Genomic DNA, 24,344 nt, shown 5'->3' on the forward strand with positions numbered 1-24,344 from the left:
TCCTCCCCTTCATTGTTTTATGTCCTATTTTGATTATTCTTCCCAAAAGATGCACTTCACACTTATCTGTATTAAACTCCATCTGCCACCTTTCAGCCCACTCTTCTAAGCATCCAAATCCTTCTGCAGTCCATGAAAACCATCTTCACATCCACAACTCCCCCTATTTTTGTATCATCCGCATATTTACTAACCCAATTTATCACTCCATCATCCAAACCATTAATGTAAATGAGAAACATCAGGGGACCCAACACTGATCCCTGGGGCACACCGGTCATCACCAACCTCCATCCCGACAGTTATCCACCATGACTCTCTGGCATCTACCTTCTAGCCCTTATACATATTATCTCTAAGAATACTTTCCATTAGTTTCCTGACCACCGACGTCAAACTTACTGGCCTATAATTGTTGGGCCGATACCTGGAGAACTTTTTAAACAGAGGAACCATGTTTGTAATACGCCAATCCTGTGGCACCATGCCCCGCCCCCCCCACCCCCAGTGACTTTTGAAAAATCACTGTTAGAGCCTCTATTTCCTCCCTGACTTCTCTCAAGGTCCTGGTGAGGAAGCCTTCAGTACCCAGGGTCCACCAGGAGCCCTTCATTGCCTCAGCATCCTCTCGAATCCTGGTTCTCATATCTGCTTCTCCAGCAGCCCACAGCCTGTTGTGAGTCCTGTGACTGTAGGTTGTCAGCACCCTGCATCCTGTGTGGGTTTGTCATCACCAACAGCTAGTTGCCAGTGGGGGTTCTTCAGCTGCAGAGCCCCTTGTTTGTCTACTACTGTGTTCACCATCTTTTTTTTTGGAAAAAGTTATTTATTAGATCATGATGCATATATTGAAACATATGAATAAAAACATAATGAATAAAACAAAAATAATTCAACACCCACCCCCTCCCTAACCCACCCACCCCAACCCACTCCCCTCTAACCTAACCAAAAAGAAAATAAAAAGGAAGAGAAAAAGGAAGGAGGAGATCAATCATAACAACCAAATTCATCAGTTAATTACCATAGTTGGAGTAACACCACAACTGTGTGGTGAGGAGATTAAAAAATTCAACCCCATATAATCCAAATACAGACTCAAAGTTTTACAATAAAAAAATAATTATCACTTAAATTATATGTTATCTTCTCCAATGGAATACAAGACCTCAACTTCATATGCCATCTCTGAATACTCAAATCAGTCTCATTTTTCCAAGTAATTACCAAATGTTTTCTAGCTACAACTAATGCCAATCTCAAAAATTCAATTCAAAATCTATTTAATCTTAATTCTAAACTCAACCTCTTAATACAATCCAACAAAAACACAAAATGGTCTAATGAAAATTTCACTTTCAGAATAACTTCTTAAAATTCCTCAAGTCTATTCCAAAAATATTTTACTGTTTCACATGACCAAGTAGTGTGTAAAAAAACCTACATCCTTATGATATCTAAAATATAAATCTGAAGAAATAAAATTATGTCTCCTTAATTTTTCTGGAGTTAAATATAATTGATGAATAAAATTATAATGAACTAACCAATACCTTACATTTACAATTTTAGTCATACTATCCCTATATAAATTCATCTAATCATTCTGAGAAATAAGTATACCTAAACCTATCTCCCATTTCAATCCGGATTTATGTAAATCCAACTTAAGCATTTTATTCTGTAATAAAGCATACATCTCAGATATAAATCCCTTCTTACCACCTTAAGTAACTAAAATATCAAACTTAGACCATCTAGGTAACCATAAAGTATGTCCAATATTATCCAACAATAAAGCTTTAATGTGATAAGAAAGAGTATTTGAAGATGTATATTTCTCTTTCATTCTTTGAAAAAGAAATAAAATATCCTGCTTCATAACAATCTTGCACCAATTTAATTCCCTTTTGATCCCATAATTTCAAAAGATGATTATTAAGTATGAAGGGGAAAAGCTTATTTTGATACAAAGGAGTTTTACCTGAAATCTTATCTTGAGTACTTTTAACTTCATTTTTTTATACCATAAATCCATTAAATTTTTCAAAACATGTAAATTATAATTACTCAATAACTTAGGGTTCCTACAAATACATTTCAATTGTGCTGCATCATAATAATTTTGAAAATTAGGGAGTTGCAGACCTTCTAATTCATATGTTCAGGTTAAGTTTTGTGAAGATACCCTTACCATTTTATCCTTCTCTAAAAATTTCCTCACCAAAGCATATAAATCCTTAAAAATGTTTTGAGGAATCTTACAGGGAATAGATTGAAATAAATACTGAATTTGAGGAAAAATATTCATTTTAATACAATTAACTCTTCCTATTAATGTAATTGGTAAATCTTTGCATCGATTCAAATCATGTAAAATTTTAGACAATCACGGCAAATAATTTAATTCATATAAATGACTATAATTACAATCTACCTTAACAACTAAATACTTAATCTGATCTGATCATTTGAATTTCACAATATGCCTATAAGAAGAATAATCCATTTCAGCTAATGACATAATCTCACTTCTTTCCAAATTAATTTATAACCTGATATCTCACCGTACTGTCCCAATCTGTTATGTATGCACCTCAGAGAACTCTGAGGTTCTTTCAATATATCAAAGCATCATCTGCAAACAAATTAATTTTAAATTCATCAGATTTCACCTTAATACCTTTAATATTACTATCTTGTCTAATCATCTGAGCCAAAGGTTCAATAACTAATGCAAATAGAGCTGGTGACAAAGGACAGCCTTGTCTAGTTGATCTGGTCAACATAAAAGGAAAAGACCCATATTGCCCGGCCAAAGGCAAAGTTTGCAGAAAGTGTGGAGGTAAGGACCACTTTGCAAAGAAGTGCAAAAGCAAGTCCAATGCAGACCAGAAGAGGAAGAGTACAACTTCCAAAGGCAAAGCCTGGGGGAAAGGAAAGTATCCTGGAAAGAAAGATACCATTCGCCAGATAGACGGTGACGATGATGATACCCAGGAGGAACAGAGTTGTTACCAATTTACGTTGAATGAAGTACGTCATGAGAAGATCCCAGTGATCATTGATGGAGTGACAGTTCAGGTCATTGTAGACTCAGGCAGTGACAGTAATGTGATTGATCGACATTTATGGGAGAAGTTGAAAAGGAAAAAGATCATCTGTACCTCAAAGAAGTGTTCCAAGAAACTATATCCATACACAGCAACCAAGCCATTGCAGACCATTGGATGTTTTACTGCAACTGTTGAAGCTGGAGATAAGTACACCGAAGCAGAGTTTATGATCATAGAAGAGAAGGGAGAACCATTGCTGAGTAGAAGCACAGCGCAAGACCTGGCAATACTTCATATTGGAGCTTGTGTCAATTCAATTCTGTCATACGAGGATATGAAGCAAGAATTCCCCGCAGTCTTCCAAGGAGTAGGAAAGCTGAAAGGTCGACAATTGAAGCTAGCGGTAGATGAAACGGTCAAACCCAAGGCACAACCAATGTGCCGAACTCCGTTTGGACTTCATGGGAAAGTCGAAGCCAAAATTAAAGAATTGATCGAACAAGACATTATTGAACCGGTGGAACATTCGACACAATGGGTCAGTCCCGTAGTGATTGTGCCCAAACCAAAGGGTGACATAAGACTATGTGTTGACATGAGAATGGCCAATGAAGCTATAATTAGAGAACGACACCCTATACCAACAGTGGAGGAAATACTTCAAGAACTAACTACCAGCAAGGTATTCTCAAAAATTGATCTGAAATGGGGCTATTATCAATTAGAGCTGGATCCAGGTTCCCGAGATGTAACTACATTTGTGACTCACTGTGGATTGTATCGTTACAAGAGACTATCATTTGGAATTAATGCAGCTTCGGAGATCGACCAGTATGAAATCCATCGAGTGATTCAAGGCATTCCTGGAGTTGCCAACATTTCTGACGACATCATAGTCCATGCACCAACGAAGGAAGAGCATGACAAACGGTTGAGGCGTGTACTATGTAGACTACAGGAGGCAGGCCTTACCGTGAATGGAAACAAGTGCCAGTTCAGTGTGTCAGAAATGGACTTCATGGGACACAGACTTACACGGAAAGGACTAAACCCTGCAGAGGCCAAGGTGAAAGCTATTGCAGATGCACGTGCACCTCAGAATGCAACAGAGGTGAGGAGTTTCCTGGGATTGGTCAATTTTTGTGCAAAGTTCATTCCTAATTTCGCTACAATGGCAGAACCACTAAGGAAACTAACCAGGAAAGGTGTACCATTTCATTTTGGATCTGAGCAGAAGAAAGCGTTCACAGCGCTGAAGCAAAGCCTGACAGATGCAAAAACTCTTGGATATTACGATCCGGCGGCATCAACCAAAGTCATAACGGATGCCAGCCCAGTTGGTTTAGGAGCCGTGTTGGTTCAGATGCATGATGGAGGACCAAGAATCATTGCCTATGCCAGCAGATCATTATCAGATGTGGAAAGAAGATACTCTCAGACAGAGAAAGAAGCACTCGGACTTGTATGGGCCTATGAGAGGTTCCATGCATATTTATACGGCATTGAATTTGAACTCATCACAGATCATAAGCCATTAGAGGTGATCTATGCACCTAGATCCAAACCATGTGCCAGAATAGAGAGATGGGTACTCAGACTACAACCCTACAAATATAAAGTAATCCACATTGCAGGGAAAGCAAACATTGCTGATCCACTGTCCAGATTGGTGAAGGATGGAGGTCCACAATCCAAGTCAGAATTGGGAACAGAAACAGAGAGCTTTGTACGCTTCGTAGCTATTCAGTTGACACCGAAAGCTGTGACTACGAAGGAAGTCGAGAGAGAATCCGAACGTGATCCAGAACTCATGGAAGTAAGAGAATGCATACAGAGTGGACAATGGGACAAGTGTACTCACAAGGCTTACATTCACATTGGAGACGAACTTTGTTGCATCGGACAGTGTGTATTAAGAGGTTGCAGATTGGTGATTCCGCAAAGATTGAGACCAAGGATCGTATCCTTAGCGCATGAAGGACACCTAGGTATTGTTGGTACCAAGCAAAACCTCAGGACCAAGGTATGGTGGCCAACTTGTGATAAAGACGCAGAGAAATTTGTTAAAACTTGTCACGGATGTCAAATCACAAGTAGGAGTAATCCGCCAGAACTGATCCGGAGTACGCAACTTCCAACAGGACCATGAATCGACGTAGCTGTTGATTTTCTTGGACCTTTACCGACGGGTGAATCAATTATGGTAGTGATAGATTACTACAGCAGATACTATGAGTACGTGGTGTTGAAGTCCACAACCACTGAAAAAACAATACAAGCGTTAGCAGAGATATTCGCAAGATATGGATTACCTGTTACATTATACTCTGACAATGGTCCACAATTCATTTCAGAGACATTTGCAGAATACATGAGGACCACAGGTATCCACCATCATAAAGTAACTCCGAAATGGCCGCAAGCCAACAGAGAAGTAGAGAGACAAAATCAGTCCATTGAAAAATGCAGAAGGACAAAATTGGCGAGAAGCATTGCTATCTTATGTGGCTGTCTATCGAGCAACGCCTCATGCAACCACTGGAAAAAGTCCTACAGAAGCATTTTTTGGGAGAAAAATCCGCACAAAAATGCCAGAAATAAAGGAAATCCGAGACGACCAGGAGATGAGGGACCACGATGCTGAAAAGAAAGGTGCAGTACACAGATTCGAAACGTGGAGCCAAGTACTCAGACATCATGCCAGGAGATAATGTTCTAGTGAGGCATGAAACTGGTGGTAAGCTAGACACACCTTATTACCATCAACCCTATACTGTCGTATCCAGGAGTGGCAGTATGGTGACAGTCAAGTCTCCGACTGGAGTCCTGTATAAGAGAAATGTCTCAGGTGTAAAAAGGTACCAGTCCAGAGATACATCAACCGAAGAGGTTGAAAGGCCAATACGAGATGCTGAAACTGAGAAACCTGATGATGTTCCAGAGGCAGTTACCAGCACTCCTGATGAAGTGACTAGAGCGCCAGAAACACCCGAAGCCGTGGCGAGCAGTATTTCCGACGCCGAGAGTGAACAACCGAGAAGCGATGACAATATCGCAGGCAGGCCGAAACGAAACCGGAAAGTGCCCAAACGATACGAAGACTTTGTGCCATAGTTTTAATAAGAACTTTGGGACAGTATTTTAATCTTATATCATAAAGTGCATGTATGAGTGCAGTAGGAAGTAAACTTTATGTAGTTGAGTTATAGTATTACCATTAGTTACGATGTTTGTATGTTTCCGAGAGATATTGGTAAGTGAAGGTAAAGTTTATTTCTGATTAAAGGAGGGATGTCATGATAATGAATATGTATGAGATGTACCGGAAGTCACGTGGTATGAGAGAGAGATAAGAACACAAGCAGGAGAACAAAGGAAACCGGAGAATAAAAAGACACTAAGAAGTTTACCTGATAAACTTGTGTTTAATGTTTCCTTAACTTCACATTTCGGGCCACAAATGTGACATCAAGGGGCCTTGATTATTTCTTGCATTTTGAACTGCAACTCTTAAGATTAATTCTCTATCTTGATAATGTAGACATCTAATCAGGATAGAACATAGAGCTTGACCTGGAAGAAGTTTCCTTCTTATTGTTCTATGAGCTCTATCCAATTCCAAACTATTCAGAAAATATTCTTTCCCCAAAACTTCAGGGATCTACTTCTGAAAACATTAAACCAGGTCAGGGCCTTCAAAATCTTCCGGAAGACCAACAATTTTAACATTATTCCTTCGAGTTTGATTCTCCAATGTATCAATTTTCTTCAATAAATAATTTCTCTGTATTTCCCAACCAGTAAATGAATGCTCCGTCTGACCCATCTTTTCTTTACTTTGTTCCACATCACCCTGACAGTCATGAACATCTTCCCCAATCTTATTAAATTTATCTTGTACCTTATCCACCATTTTTACACACTTTGCCACATCCAAATTAATAGATGATATCTCTCCCTTCATATCAGTAAGTTGTTCCTTCATAGCTGAAAAACATTGACCCATCTGAGTTGCCAATTTTTTTATCTGTTTAGATATATCAACTTGATCTGGTGGGTCTGAACAATGAGTGTCAGATTTAAACTTTGTTGAACTGTTTAGATATGGGCCTACCCTTATATATAAGTCTCTTCCTCCTCTGTACCTGGATAGATTTCTTCTTCCAGTCCCCCTCCAATGTCGCCTTCTTCCTCCTCCATCGATGCAGATAGCATTTCAGCCTGACTGCAGGTTCTGATCCCCCCTCCCATCAACCAAGCATCAATGGGCGGAGAGAAGTCAGGTGCACCGCAGCTCCGGCCGAACTCGATAAATGCACATGGGCGAAGGAGGATGACTTTGGGCTCTAGCGCCATCTTCCACAACACTGCATGAAGTTGGCGCTGGAGTCAAATGAGTCTTACCCAGGGACTGCCGTTGTGGTCTTGGGTGAGCAGGAATTGATTCCGCATGCTCCACTTCAAAGGTACACCCAAGTTCTTCCGTACTTGATAACTGTTTAGAAGTTGTTTTTTTTAACCGCTTGTACTTTTGTTTTCCTCATAATTAATTTCATAATATATCAACAATATATCCAATATTTTCTAAAAAGTTACAAAATCTTTAAAAATCAGTTTTTTAATAGTTCTGCCAGAGGAGGTGTTTTTCCATGTCTTCTCCTTACATCATCACACCACATCCCCGTTCACTATCCTCAAGGTAGTCTTCTCTGCTTCTCCTTCTCAACGGTGGGTGCTCTCCCCATTACTGGTGCCCGGCACCGAGTCTACAATTCTTTGAGGCCACTGCTGAACTCAGATGCCACCATCTTGGGCCCAGACTCTTCAGTCACAATAAAAACACCATCACCTCCTTTAACAGGCTGTTTACAGCCTGTTCAGAGTCGACGGCAGTGAGATAGGTACCCACGGGGGTGCACTGTGTCTCTACTCCCTGCTCTGTCTGAGTCCACACAGCAGCTCCAACAGAAACGCCATTCTTTTTATGACATGAATAGTAGATTATTCTTCAGTGCTTGCCATGGATTTTCAGTAATGCATCTCTTTAACACTGGCTGTTGGATTGCTAACAGTGAGCACACAATAACATACAGTGAGTCTCTGCAAACAGATAGCTACAGGAAACAAAATCTCATCTTCAAGAAACCTAAGCACTTTCCTGCTATGTGTTGCTCTCAATGGATCTGCATTGAACTCTGGTTATTATGGTACAAATGGTATGGTCAGTCACTTAATTAGGTATCCTTTGACCTCAAGGATCTATCAGAGCTGTCAGGATGGAATCTTACATCGTAAAGGAATTAAAGAGTCCCTCCAGGAAACATGGCATTAACCACAAGGAATTAATAAGAAGTGATACAATGAGAGAGTGGAATTCCTTTCTGTTCTTGAAAAGTTCTGGATTATTAAGGAGGCCCATAATGACACGAGTGCAGCAAAAAAAAATCTCTTCATTGGTGGGAAGCCATCAATGCTGAAAAAGCTAGTGACCAAGAAATCATCTGTATCTCAATGTAATCACCACTCTTGCTCTACTATGCAAAATCTTCAAAAATACTCTGTCGACTATCGTATCATCAATGAATGAGAACCTTAGCAGTTAAGTGTTGGGAAAAACTATCCTCTATTTAGGCGCACACTTTTTGGAATGCACTTGAGCTCCTTATACTCAGGCCTAAGATGGCTCAGCCAGATCTACCAATGTCAACATGTCGCTTTAAATACTGAGAAAAGCAAAAACATGGTGTGATGACAGTTCTCTGGAAACTGTTTCACAATCTTTTTGAGTGGAGCTTTGACATCATATTTATGTCAGTACAGATCCTGATAATAATGATGTCATAAATACCTGGGTTTGGCAAGTTGACAAAGATTCATTTTTTTTAAATCTTGGAACATTTACATAGAAAAATACAGCATAAGAACAGGCTCTTTGGCCCACAATATCAGCACTGAACATGATGTCAGGGTTGTACAGTGTTCTGGCTCTACATTCACGCTAGACATTGGTGCCAGGCGGGAGCTGTTTACCATGGACAGGCTGAAGCCAGCGCATCTCGATCCCACCGAGCCCGTGGTCATAGCCCAGCCCAAGAAGCGAGGCCGCCCAGCAAAAAAGGGCATTGGCGCCGGTTCTGGGGGGGGGGGGGGGTGCTGTGTGGTGGCTCACCACAAGGCAGGCAAACTGGCACCGCTTGTAAGCCACGCGGCAGGGCAGCCGGCCAAAATGGCACTGTCGGGGGTTTCCCTTCCTTCCAGTACAGGGCTCAGAAACCCGTGCTTGGGGACCATGTGATGCCCAGATGACGTCAGCATCCTCGAGCGCAGTTCTCAGCCAGGTCCGGGCTGGGAGTATAAGTGCAGCCCAGCAGCCTGCAATAAACCAGTCTGCTCATTGAGCTCAACCTGTCTGGTTGTGTGTGTTATTGCAGGAGCAGGTGTAGCCACCGCTACACTTGCATATTCATGTGTTTGTCTCACACCCTCTTAAATTATACTTTTGTATCTGCCAACATTACTCCTGGCATCAGACTTCAGGCACCTAACTGTGCAAGAAGATTTATCCAGCACATCATCTTTAAACTTTCTCCACCTCTCAACTTAAATGAAACCTTCTGGTATATGACATTTTTACTCTGGGAAAAGGATTATGAGTATCTATCCAATCTATGCCTCTCATAATTTCACTCTGAATTATTCATCAGTACAAAATAATCCTGGAACTTTGTATAACATTTTTAAAAATAGTGCCGTATTAGCAATTTATAAGTGTTATACTTTTATAAGATGAAATTCAGAATGACTATTGATTTCTTCAAGCATTAATATATTCACATAAAAGTTCCATGTTTAATAATTGCATTTATCTAAAATTGTTGGAAATCCAAAGAACACTACCCCAGTAGTTTAAACAAGGACTCGTGTGCTTGAATAACATTTAGAGTACAAAATGTGAGAAAAATACCTTTAGGCTTTTCTTCCACTAACAGCTTAGCTGTTGCACTTTCGGAGCCAACTTTGAACATGACAGTTCCTGAATTATCTAGCATGACATTTTTCAATGTCAATGTGTGTGTCCTTTCAGTTACTTTAATTTCACAGCAATCATTACTTTGAAGTCGCCTTCCATCTAACCACCACTGAGCATTTTTTACATCTTCTTGAGAAACTTCACATACAAATCTCACATTATTTTCCATGATTGTGATTGTATCTTCAAGCCCACGAATAATTTTTATGTGTTCTGTAAACAAAAATTCAGATGAGAAAAGCTTGGGAGTTAAAATAAACAGATAAAAAGCACACAAGTTTCTTTATTCCCATGAGATTTAAAAAATGAAAATTGTTAATATCTTCTAAATTTTCAATGTATATATGTGCTAGGATCAGAAAGATCGACAGATAAAAAAGGGAGATGGGTTAGTCCTGTTAATTCAATGGTGAGAAATTATCTTGGCAGTAAATAAAAATATAGAATCAGTTTGCATAGAGCTAAGCAAGGGAAAGAAAACCTGATCGATAGAATCAATAGAACCCATGACAGCAGTTGTACTGCAGGGCAGAGAAATAAAGAAATGGGTACTTGTCATAAACACAATAAGATAATTATGGACAAATCAATAATACAGAAAATAAGTTCTAGAACAAAATAATATGTAGTGGCACCAAGTATATGACAGATGATTTCAGATCTGTTCACACGTAATGAGGCAAAATTAATTAATAATGTTAGCAAGAATGTCCCTGAGGAAAAGTGATCTTACATGCTGGAGTCTCATATTTAGTTTCTCACATGCCCATCACCCTTTTGCCACCAGGTAATGGCTTTAAGGAAAAAAAAGCAATGTTTAAGGCTGGAAGGCTTAGAAATGGAGACTGAAAGTAGATAAAGTCAAGGAATTTTAAGGAAGGGATAACACAAAGAAGCAGGGACACAAGATTACTATTGAACATATCATCCTCATATTTAAATTTATTGAATGAACCAGGCAACTTTTTTTTCACTCTGTCGAAATGCCCCTTCTTACTAAAAACAAAAATGGTTTAAAAATCTAAATTGATAAAGAATACTAACCAAAAGTATATTAAACAATGGACATATACCTTTCACAGACAGGTTGGCTTTTGTCTGGTCATCACCGGAATCACAAATGTATTCTCCAGCATCTTCAAGTGTCAGGTTATGGATCACTAATTCAACAACAGAACCATCTTGTAATATTTTGTATTTGCCACTTTGACCAAGTGTTTGGGATCCTCTTTTCCACGTAACTGGTGCATCAGCCTTAGTCAGTTCACAGCGCAATGATACATCACTACCTTCATCACCCTCCAGGTTTTGCAGTTTCTTTATAAAATTTACAGGTGCAGCTGCAGTTCAAAAATAACATAAACTTAGCTGAATTAAAGCTTATCAATAAATCAAAATACCAGTGCATAACATTATTCTGCTATAAACAATGGGAAATGGTTATATAAAGTAGGCAAAACATCAATATTTTAATAAATTTAAAAATCACACAGTTCAAATGAGATTTATTCTTATCATCGATAAACTGCAGAATCATTAAGTAAGAGAATGAAATGTTAATCCTAAATTTAATTTTTTAAAATTATTGTCATGTTCACTCATATACAGTGAAAGCTTTCCAGGCAGGTCAACTCATACTTAAGTACAACAAGGAGTGAAAAAGAAAATAAAAAGTACAGCATATAGTTTTTGCTGGTTGCTTGAGGCTGCCATTTGCTTGAATTCCGCACAGCAGGAGTGTGTGTGTGTGTGTGTGTGTGTGTGTGTGTTCATTTTTAATTAAATAGTAGTCTCGGAGGGTCAGTGTAAGCAGTTCTTTTACTCATTCAGCAGTCTCACTGGTCATGGAAAGAAAGTGCTTCTCAGTCAGGTGGTACTGGCTCTGATACTCCTGCAATTCTTTCCCAACAGGAATAGCTGAAAAATGTTATGTGTGGGGTGGTAGTGGTCCTTTGCATGTCCTCTTCAGACAACTGTCCCGGTAGATCATGTCAATGTGAGGGGAGGGAGACCCTAGTGATCCTCTCTGTGGATTGACCTCCGATCCAATTCTCTGCAGCAACCCCGATAAGAGCTCCTATAAAAAGGTGTCAGGAGTCTGGTAGCCTTGCCCGCCTCAGTCTTCTCAGGAATTGCAGTTGCTGCTGTGCCTTCCTGACAAGTAAGAAGATGTGTGTCCAGGATAGGTGCTGGACTTCAGGCTTCTGTAATTTCTTTCTGAAGGTAGAAGCAATAAAAGGTTGTAAATAGGGTGATGGGGAGAATTTATGATGTTGGCTGGCTTCTTGATGCAGCATTTCACACCGATATTTTCAATGGATGGGAGATTAGAATTTGTGATGGACTTAGCTATGTTTGCTACCTTCTAAAATGCCAAATCTCATAGACCTCTCAGAAAGTAGAGGCATTAGTATTCCTTCTTCAGGATTACATTGATGTGCTGGCTCCAGGAAAGGTCTTCTGATATGTGGACTTTCGCGAAACGAAGAAACAGAAAATAGCAAGGGAGTAGTAAAAATTTAAAAGATAGTTGGAAAAATGAATCTTTTTTCACAGAAGTAAAGGGGACGTGTGTTTCCTTGATTTACAAGGAATCTGTCAATTTTAATAGCCTATCTACAGATTTATGTATTACATCATAATCATTAAGGTGGACACTTGGGCTATAAACTCCATACACTGAAAGTTGTGGAAGAATGTTGAAGACTGCCTTATCCCTTTCTTGATCTTTTCTCTTGCTCTTATTTTACATCCAGCTTTTTTATTTGGTTCTGCTGCATGAATGAGAGTTTTATTGTATTCATTTAAAATTAAAGAGCAGAAGATACAGAAATCCCTACTGCAATGAGCACATCAATAAACTGATGTCAGCAGTTAAACTGTTCGTGTAGTATCATATAGTTATTTAGATAGAAAATGAATTTTCAATGGCATGGGTTTTCTGGTATAAAAATACCATTGAAAACTGCCAGGTTTCATATTGTTTGACCTGTGACTCCTTATATTTTTCTGTATGAGGCCCTCAACCAATAAAGTTTGGCCACTAGTGGTCTGCATGAACTTGAATAAAGCATTTAACAAGGTCCCTCATTATGGACTGGTCCAGAAAATAAAGTCCCATTGGATCCATGATGAATTGGTAAATTGTATCCAAAATAGGTTTGGTCAACGAAGGCAGAAGACAGTAGAGGCGTATTTCACTGACTGGATATCGGTGACAAGTAACATTTCACAAATATCACTGCGGAGTCTTATAAATGAGTTGGATGAAAATGTATCTGATCTGATTAGTAAGTTTGCAGAGGAGTGGAATTGTGGATAATGACCAAGATCCAAGGTTATCCAAGGATTACAATAGGATATAGCTCAGTTGTAAATTTGGGCAGATGGAGTTTGATCTGAAGAAGTCTGAGATGATGCATTTGGGAGGTCAAATGGAAGAGGAAAGTACACAGTAAATTACAGGATTCTAGGAGCAATTGATGCACAGGGGATCATGGAGTACCGGTTCAAAGCTCCCTGAAAGTGACAACACAAATTGATAAGGGTGGTTAAGAAAGTGTGCAGCATGTTTGCCATCATTGGTCATGGCACTGAGTATAAAAGTTGCCACTCATCTTGAAACTGAGAAACTTTCATTAGGACCAGACTTGGATTATTGTGGGGCAAAGGTCCTGTACCTGTGCTGTATTGTTCAACGCATTTTGGGCTAATCCTGTGTGTTCATCTAGCATTGAGGATTCATGTAGTGGTAGGGAGAGGGGAGGTGGTGGGATAGGGATTTCTGTCCTTCCATCCATATACCCTTGTAGCTATCATCACCCCCTATCACTTTTCTCTTTGCCCTCCTACCAATATCAAGTTCAAGTTTAGGAGATTAATTTTCCCATGGGCCAGGCAGAATTTATACTTATTGCAAGTGTAAAATGAACTCAAGAAAAAGAAAGTAATGTAAGCAAACTGCTAATACAGAAAAATTAAAATATTCAGTAATCAATAATGTTCAAAATAAATTTTCAAATGAATCTCCAATTGAGTCTGTTGTTTAGGAGTCTGATGGTGGAAGGATAGCAGCCATTTCTGAACATCTTTCCTGATGGCAGTTGTGAGAACAGGGCATGTCTTGGATGGGGGTGGATCCTTGATGATTGTTCCAAATTCAATGTTCCACAGATTTTCTCGATGGTGGGAAGAGCTTTTCCTGTGATATACTGAGCTGTGTCCAATACCTTTGGCAGTGCTTTCCACTCAGAGGTATTGGTACCACCATTGCAGGCTATGTTGCACACAGTCAGCCCAGTTTCCACTACACATATGCAGAAGTTTGCCAAGCTTTCCGATGTCAAACCAAACCTCTGCAGCCTCCTGAGAAAGTAGGGGCGCTGACATGTTTAATTCATCATGACATTAATATGTTGGGCCATCAATATCCTCTAAGATATTGACTCCCAGGAATTTAAATCTATTTACCCTCTCCACCTCTGTTTCCCCCAGTGATCACTGGATGGTACACCTCTGGTTTACCCTTCCTTACGTCAACAATCAACTCCTTGGTTTTGAAATGACATTGATTGAGAGGTTGTAGTTGTACACCATTCAGTCAAGTTTTCAATCTACCTTCTGTGTGCTGACTCATTGCACCTTTTTATGCACCGATTACTGTGGCATCGTCAGTAAATTTATAAATGATCTTGTTGTTGATCCAAGCCACACAGTCATAGGATTAAAGTGAGTAGAACAGGGGGCAAAATATACAGACCTGTGTTGCTCGGGTGCTGATGGAGATTGTGGAGATATTCTTACTGATTAGAATCTGAAAGTGAGGAAATCCAGGATCCACAGTGGCTGATTAGGTTTGAAGGAATGATGGTATTGAATGTCGGACTATATAAAGGGTATCTTGATGTATGCATCTTTGCTGACTAGGTGAAGAGCCAATGAGATTGCATCCAACATAGACCTATTGCTTCAGTAGACGAAATGGAATGGATCAATGTATCCATTCAGACAGGAGCTGATATGCTTCAACAACATCCACACTGTGGATGTGTGTGCCATAAGTTGGTAGTCATTTAGGCAGGTTACCACACTCTTCTTCGGCACCAGTGCAATTGAGGCCTGTTTCAAACAGTTGGGTACCATGCCTTGTCAGAGTCAGATGTAGAAAATATCCATGAAAATATTTCAGTACTCAGCTGGGTACTCTGACCTATGACCTCTTGCCTGCGGGCCTATGCTCCTCCCTCCAACAATTTATTCAGGCACCTGCCTATTTTTTGTTCATACCCTGATGAAGGGCTCAGGCCTGAAATGCTGGTTACATATCTTTGCATAAGGAATGCTGGTTTCTCCAGAACTTTTGTGTATGGAACTAAAATCATAGCATCTGCAGGCTTTCTTGTTTAAATTTACAGGTATTTACCCTTTTTTTACGCTGATACTTCAAGCAGGGTATAATCTGTATTTAATATGCATTGCACACTGGTATAAACACGGACGAAGATAATTGAGGAGTCATTTCAGACATGTCTTTTATAAGTGTAAACTCCAAGATGTTGCATAACCGGTTCTCCCTCCAGCCAGTGTTCAGTCATACTTAGTGCACAATCATTGCTCCTGTTGTCTGTTGAAATGGTCAAAGCAATGGTTTTATTGCCATCATTAGATTTGTGATCTTTGTAAGATCACAAATATGCAGGGTCACAAAGGAATCAGTTTATCACTTTGCTCTCTATTAACAATTTCTCCAAATTACATCAACAGAATACAATAGAGGGCAGCATGGTTAGCAAGGCAATTAGCGCAACGCTGTTACATGACGTTGACTGGGGATCAGAACCAGCACTCTCTGTAAGAAGTCTGTAAATTCTCCCCATATCTATGTGGGTTTCCTACGGGTGCTCTGGCTTCCTCCCACTCTTCAAATCGCACCAGATCAATTGGGAATGTAATTGGGCGGCATGGGCTCATGGGTCAAAAGGGCCTGTAGTCATGATGTGTATGCCTAAATTTAAATATGTAAAATTCCTCGACAGAAAGATTTTTGAATTTAGTACTCTTGAAAAAAAAACAGTTGTTCTTTGAGTTGAATACTTGATTTAATATTCATCCTATTTTAACTAAAAGTGTAGCTTTAAAAGGTCCATTACTTAAGCTGATTTTTTAATGACCTCTGATCTCCAGATATAAAGACAATCTGCTGGCTTTGTCCATGGAGGGCAGCGTCAGGCAAAGGCGTATCTAGGGTATAGCAGTTGGGGCAGAGAACAGGGGTGCCACTTGCAGGGGGGCGCCACAGTCCTTGCCTTACCCAATAATCAACCTCCATCCCAGGGGTGCAGTGCTTTGCTGCCGGGGCTCACTTGAGCACCTCAGAGCACTGCTCCTGGCTGGCACCTCATAGGGCTGCTTTAGGGCTGCTCCAGCACATAAGTGGCACCTGACAGTGGCTCAATGGGAAAAATGGCTGTCTTTCCTACCCATAATCCCCCAAGCAGCTGGAACTGCTCTGCCAGTATCAGTGAGGGAATACATGCATGGGGGATTATGGGTAAGGAAGATGACCATTTATCGCATTGATCCACTGGTGCCATCGAGTGGCCCCAAAGGCCGAAGCAGCCCCGTCAGGTGCCAGAGACCAGGCGGCTGGTGGCGCTGTTATAGCCCACCCTGCTGCCTGCCCATGGAGATTTTCCAATTAATACATCACTGATTAAATAATCTGCAAATTGACGGGTGTTATTGTTATTAATTTATTTAGATATTGCATCACATAAAAATAAGAAACTCATTGGTGTTATATTTAATGGATCAACAAACTGCACAAAGTAGTTCAAAGTATAGAATAAAATAGTCGCAACCTGTATCCACAATCTGTTTGTGTGATGGTGATTTTTTTTGGGCATTTTTTTTTAAACAGACATGTGCCACTTGACCTAGATACGCCACTGGCATCAGGATAACTGCTCCTATTCTGATGTCTGCCACATATCAGAATACATTATGGAAGTTGTCCTTATTCCATACTAAAGAAACAAAGACTTAATTTACTTTATTTTCAGGCCATAGGACAGGGGTGGCCAAACTCCAGCTCTCAATCCATTTGTGGCTCTTTGACGTACAATATGTGGCATGCATTAGTACATTGGCTGAAAAAGAAATGGTATGAGCCAGTGCTCACAATGGTAATTTTAGTGGGCATGGCTTGCAATTGCATTCATCCGAGCTACTGATGCCATGGCCGGCCTCCCATCGAGCTCCTGATGCCCCGAACTTAGACTTACCACCCACCCAAGCTCCAGACGCCCTGGCCGCCCCCTCATCTGTGCTCCCAAAAGCAAACTTACTACCCGGTTCTGCCCATCCATCCGAGCTCTCAATGGTCCCAACAATGCAGATGCTTACTGCAGTCAAAAGCAGTGTGCATGTAATAGTCGACCCACTAAATTATATACATGAATTTCTTAATATTTAAATAACTTTTTTGTAACCAAATGTGCATGTAAGAGTAAAAACACGTATGTAATATTTCTTTCGTGTCTTACGGTTCTCAAACATCTGAAGTTTATCAGATGTGAGTTTTATATTAAGTAAGCTTAGCTACCCCTGCATAGGAGGAGGAAGAGTATGCATGGCTATTTAGCTGCATTGCAGAAGTCAGTTAAATGTAAGTGTTCATAGATTGCTCACAAATCTTAAAAAGTTTTACTGGAAACTTCCTGCACTTAGCTATAGTCCTGGAAGGTCACCATATCCCCCATTCATGAAGAATTTGTCTGCACTTCACACTTTTCCTCACCAATCCGTTAATGACCATCTGATCACCTAAGAGCATTCTCCAGCTCACTTTCATATTCCGCTTTCTCCAACGTTACAGTATCCACACATTATGTAACAGCACTTTGCAATGGTTTTAAGACTCTTGCTTATTTTGTGGCATGTTCCTTTAAGAGTTTGCTACGAGCGGTTGTGCTATGTTCTAAAAAGTTCAAGAATGTGTAATTTAGTTTATGAAGTGCATTTGGGGCATTTAAAATTGAGCAATAGACCTCAGTTGGCCTGAAGGCTGTAGTTCAGCCACTCCTGAGGTTGACAATACCTACTGCCCTACCTTTATCTATCATCTTCATCGCCTCCTCAAAAAAACTCATTTTGAGATAAGACCTCCTCTGTACTGACTATCCCAAATAAAACCACATTTTTCCAAATACACGTAAATTCTGTCCCTAAGAATTTTATCCAATAAAACACTGATGCATGGTCCACTGGCCTATATTTTTTTGCACTGTCTTGAACAAAGAAACAACATTGGCTATTCTCCATTATTCTGGAATTTTACCTGGGGCTAAAGAGGATACAAGTATCTCTGTTAAGGCTCCAGCAATCTCCATGCCTGACTTCCTGTACATACATTAATCATGTGCATTACATATTGGCAATGTTGGAACTAAATTATTGACACAATGACTGATACTACAAAACATTTTCACAATCCATGAAACCTCCATACATGCTATAATAGTCCCATTCTCAATGTGGCCGCCAACAGATCTCACAGATGTGTGTACACATATCACAACCTAAACTGGAAGCCAAAAAACAACGGCCACATCCAAACAACGGATAACATGCAACCGAGTTCTGCAGTCAACCTCTTTTGCAATAAACTCGAGGTTTGCGCCATTATTTTTTCTTACCTTTTACTCGAAGCTTAGCAGAGGAACTATGTTTTCCAAGTTTAATTGTAACTGTACCACAGTCATCCTGAGTAACATTCTTCAGTTCCAAAATGTGGAAGTTTCCATGTTTAATCGATATTTCATTCATTTCATTGTGCTGCAAAGGAGTGTCACCTAACAACCACTGCACATCAGAAACATTTTCAGGATGAACTTTGCATTCAAATACGGCATTTTCATTGGCAAACACTGTTACGTCCTTCACGCCTTCAATTATTTTTACTTCTGGAACTACAATAATAAGGAAAAAAATCATGGTTCTTATTAGCCTACAACTATCTATGATAACATCTTTAGTAATAATAATTAATCTATATATGCACCCCATTTACAGTCATTGATTATTCGATGATAAATTTATCGTAGACATCAGTAAGGAATTTGTACATTCTTCCCATGTCTGCGCATGGTCCAGTTTCCTTCCACCCTTCAAAATGTGCGGGGTTTGTAGATTATTTGGGTGGCATAGGCTCGTGGGCCAAAAGGGCCTGTTTCTGTGCTGTATGTTCTCATTTATTTGGGGAAAAAAAAGGGAAATAATTAGCCTTTCGTTGCCATTACATGCATTGGATTATCAGATGGCAGTTGCACTCACTTATAACCATTCCAGTGGGTATATGAAAATAGGTACGTCATGCCCATGATAAAGTAGGTGAATGCAATCCAACTAATTACTGGCTCAACCCTTTCCTTTTAATCATCAACAAAGTGACATAAGCTGCTAATGACAATAGCACTTACCAATATTTACTCACCGATGCCCATTTGGTCCACTTGATTCCACGCATGCATGGACCAATGTTGGTCAAAACGTGGACAAAAAGATGAATTTCAAACAAGAAGTGAAAGTGGCTGCTCATGACATCAGGGCAACATTTGACTGGGTGTGGATTGTATAAACTGAAGTGAATGGGGATCAAAAGTAGCACAAAGAAAGATGGGTGGAGTTGTTGGACAAGTCAGTTATTCCAGCCCGAGGACACCATTATGGAGTTCCTTGGGAAAATGTCCCAGTCACATCATCAATAACCTTTCTTCCATCATGTGGGAATATTTGTTGATGATTATTGAATTGAATTATTTAATTCCATTTGAACTCCTCAATAAATTAATCAGCAAAACTTGACAAAATTCAGGCATGGTGTGATGAGTTGTAAGCAAATATCTTGCTAAAACGCCAGGTGATGACCATGTCCAACAAGAGAAAGTTTCCTTTAACATTCAATTACATTATTATTACTGCGTTCCCTGCCATAACATCCCTAGGATCATATGGACCAGAAACTCATCTGGATCAGCCATATAAATATCATGATTACAAAAGCAGCTCAAAAGGTGTATATTTGTGTTGAATAATTGACACCCCAAGATTCTTTCATTACCTCTAATTTACAAGTCGAGGAGCATGAGAGAAGTTCTTCACTTGCCTGACTTCATGCAGTGACAACTCTAAAGAGGTTCAACACTATCCAGGATAAAGGATTGGTGTGTATGTATTATATGGGCTGGTCCGCCCTCTGAACCTGTGACTCCTCCCTCCAAAATATCCCCATAAAGGCTATTACGTCCAAATCCCTCCCTCAGAATGTGCCTTGGAATCGGGCCAGCAACATGCAAGCTGTGCTGACACTTTAAAGTGATTAAAGCCTATTAATCACAATTCTCTGTCTGATTGTGGTTGATTAGTAGTATAATTTAATCACCTTAATTTTACACCACGAACAAGGTAATATGGGTGGATAAATTAGACATTGACCCTAAGGATCCAGAGGCCTCGACTAAATTCGACCTTCACGCATTCATGAGGTGCAACGACGTGCAGAGCGAAGAAGAGGGAAGTGCTCTACATTCAGGTCGGCCACTGGGTTTTCCAAGCAATAAGAGACTATACTACTTACTCTGAAGTGATGAAGTTCCTGCAGAAGCAGTACCAGGCACCAACAAATGTCACATATGCACGATTCTTCTTGGGCAGCCAAAAACAAGCACTGGCTGAGTCAATTGACTGCATATGCAAGCACTAAATTATGCTATGAAGGTACATTCTCTGCCAGAATCCTTTTTAATAGCGATTATTACAGTAATTCCAAAAAAAAGACCCAATGAAACCAGCGTCTTATAGATCAATTTAATTATTAAATGTTGATGATAAAATATTAGCTAAAACATTAACAAATAGATTGGCAAAATATTTACCAAAATTAACACATGTGGATCAAAATGGATTTTTCAAAAATATTTAAATTAATTTTCTTTAATAAATATAAATAATTTAAAGAAAATTTGGAAAAATGGAATATATTATCTATAACTTTGATGAGTAGAGTATATTGTGTTAAGATGAATGTTTTTCCTTGAATACAGTATTTATTCCAATCAATTTTTCTTAATTCTTTTAAGGAATTAAATGTTTGTGTTAGAAACTTTTTATGGAAATGAAAAATGGCTCGGGTTTCTTTGGAGAAGTTTTTGACATGGAACTATGATGTAGGAGGATTACAGCTCCCCAATTTTATGAATTATTATAAAGCAGCATAGTTGAGATTAATGTAATGTATGAGTTAAATCATGTTCCAGCATGGGTATATATAGAACTTGAATAAAATAGGAGAAACTGATCCACAACATTTTATTTATAAATGGAATGCAAGATTGTTAATAGCAAATAAAAATGCCCATGATGAAACATTTAACTGAACTTTGGAATAAAATTAATAAAGAGATGGAGGAAGAGATTTAATGTCTGAAATAACACCTTTATTTCAAAATAGACATTCCATTTTCTATGAAAAATATATATATTTAAAATTTGGCAAAATTGTGGTATTAAGAAAATTAAAGAATGTTTTGAAGCTGGAAAATTTACTACTTTTAGTAGAATGAAGACAAGATTTTTTTCATGAAATTTTTGATCAAGATTTAGTATTACCACCAGAGACAGTAGTAGAACTATTAATAAGTAATAGAGATGTAAAATTTATTTTAGAGATGTATAAATTATTATAAAAGAAGCCTCGAATTAAGACATAAATGGGAGGTAGATTTAAATAAGCAACTAGATGAACGTAGATGGATTCATATATGTAGACAGAGTATGAAAAGTACTTAATTCATCATTGTATTTAACACCACAAAAGTTACATAATATGAATTATATTCATTCAGATTTATATTTCAGATGTGGTAAGAAGTTGGTACTTTTTTGCATTCAGCTTGGCAGTGTTCCACATTTAAACCTTTTTGCCTTGATTTGGGTAATTTATTTGAACAAATAACTAAAGTAAGATTCCCACAGGATCCAATGATATTTTTATTGGGAGATGTTAGTAGAATTAAACTGAAATCAAAGTTGAATATGTATCAAATAAAATTTGTTCAAATTGCTTTGGCAATAGCTAGAAAATATATTGCTATAACTTGGAAGTTGGATATTGATTTGGGAATAAATAGATAGCATGCAGAAATTTGGAGTTGTATTCCACTGGAATACAACTTACAATTTAAGAGGTAAATATCATATGTAATGATTACAATATTATGGGGAATTTGTAAGATTTAGAGTAGGTTACACACATACACATATTTTTAAAACAGATCTTATTTGAAAGACTGAAGAATTCACATTCCAGGATCTCTGTTATTTCACCAGTAGGTGCTAATGGCTCATAAAATGCTTGACCGTTGTCTTGCATATCAGGCTGTCTATTATCCTTTCTGCAAAGTGCTCACAGAAAGGTCACTCCTGGGTTTTGTTTATACTTTTGTTAACAACTTGAGCAGAAGGAAGAACTCCTGTTATTTGCTGGAGAAGGTGGGGGTTTTACAAGTCATATGAGTCACATGTCTTTTACTGGAGTCTCAGTTGGAGAGAGAGGAAGAGAAAGAGAGAGGTCACAAGCTCTCTCAGTCAGTGTGTGTGGGATACTGAACAGAGCAATCCAGGAAGAATTGATGAAATGTTCCAAAGCAATGGATGGCTGGAAGTGCTATCTAACTGATCTTTCTCTTGGAATAAGTGGATCAAAATGGAGCTTTGTGGTGGCCTAGAGGAAGAGATTACCAACTGGAAAACCCTGATGGGGCAAGTTTCATCAGCGAGACCTTGAGGTGGTACCTCAGTTGTGGAAATCCTGGAACAACAAATACTTCTCTCTGCAAACCCTACAAGAACCTTCTTGATTGGTAAACATTTACCTTTCAAGCACCAAAGCCTTGTGAACTTTATACATGTTAAATTCTGTGCACAGTGTAAGAGTTGCCTGCATCCAGAGAACTTGGAAGAAGAAGTGAGATTGAACTGTGAACCAAAGAACTTTTCTTGAATTTACACACACATTGCATACACGTGCACTTAGAATTAGAGAGGGGTTAATTTGGGTATAGTATAGTTAAGTATAAGTATAGAGTTAAGTTAAAGTTTGATTCTATTTTCATGTTTAAAGTTGATTAAAAATAACTTTTGTTTTAAAAACCACTTGTCTTGGTGAATGTCTATTGAAGCCTTTGGGCTCGTAACACATACATTTTGTGAAATATGGAGCCCATATTTTAAAAACTTGTATTAAAATTTAAATGAATCTCAAACATTCCCTTTCTCCTATCAGTCTCTATGAATATATATAACATATATATTTAAAAGTATCAGAAAGTGAAGTGCTCCTCTTGTGCTTTTTTTTGTCATTTTTCTTTTTTTAGTTTGTAGAGGGTTGGGGGTGGGGGGATTGAGAGGTAGTTTCTCTTTCTTTTTTTAAATTTTTTCCCTTTTTTAATATATAAAATACCACATGTATTTGGATTAAGTCTGAAATATTGTGATATGCTTGTTAAGTGGTTTTATATTAAATAAAATTATATAAAAATATATTGCTCACTCTTCATCAATGTAAGGATTAAATCCTGGAATTCTCTACCGTACATTGCAGAATCATCTCTGAAAAGGATTGCAGTGGAATGTGGCTTGTCACATCTTCCACAAAATCAGTTTAGAGATGGATAATTTATATTGCGAGTCATGTCCATATTTCAAAAAATGTTCCAAATAGTAATGGTGACCAAAAACAGTTTTCTCCCTTTAACTCTGCAAGATGTTGAAATAAGAAAGTTTCAAAGTACTTTTGAAATCTTTTGTCCTTCTCTTTCCTAATGCTAAAGTAGTTTCAGTGTAAATTTCATTTTATTTCAATTAAAACTTGTCTTTCTTGTGGTAATAATAAAGTCTTGGAGTTACTAGGCATATAATTGCAATCCATTTTGTAATCAGTGGACAATTTTTACTTTTGCCAATCAAGTAAAATAATAAAAAGAATGAACTGGAAATACTCAGCTGATATATGCTTTGGGGAAGTAGAACTTGAATTAAATTTATATTACCAGGAGAGAGCACAAAACATAATTCTGTAAATGAGATATAAAGCTGAATGTCTAAAATAGTTGACTTCAAAATAGTATAATTTGAGTAATTAGTGTAATTTAGAAGTGTAATTTATGCAATTTATGTTGTGCTTTTTACAACAATGAAGC

General features: G+C 38.6%; 1 protein-coding gene across 14 annotated transcripts in view; it reads right to left on the minus strand.

Moving 5' to 3' along the window:
* Positions 1-24,344, minus strand: part of LOC138751919 (obscurin-like) — a 755,203-nt gene that overhangs the window by 307,688 nt on the left and 423,171 nt on the right. For all 14 annotated transcript variants that reach the window (XM_069914884.1, XM_069914878.1, XM_069914879.1 and 11 more), the window contains 3 exons: positions 18,783-19,055; positions 11,160-11,426; positions 10,021-10,299 (listed from right to left, as the gene is read on the minus strand). In XM_069914884.1, coding sequence (XP_069770985.1) covers positions 10,021-10,299; positions 11,160-11,426; positions 18,783-19,055 — 819 coding nt within the window. The remainder of the gene's footprint in view (positions 1-10,020; positions 10,300-11,159; positions 11,427-18,782; positions 19,056-24,344) is intronic.

The sequence above is a fragment of the Narcine bancroftii genome, chromosome 1 (genome assembly GCF_036971445.1).
Source record: "Narcine bancroftii isolate sNarBan1 chromosome 1, sNarBan1.hap1, whole genome shotgun sequence".
NCBI classification, from domain to species: Eukaryota; Metazoa; Chordata; class Chondrichthyes; order Torpediniformes; family Narcinidae; genus Narcine; species Narcine bancroftii.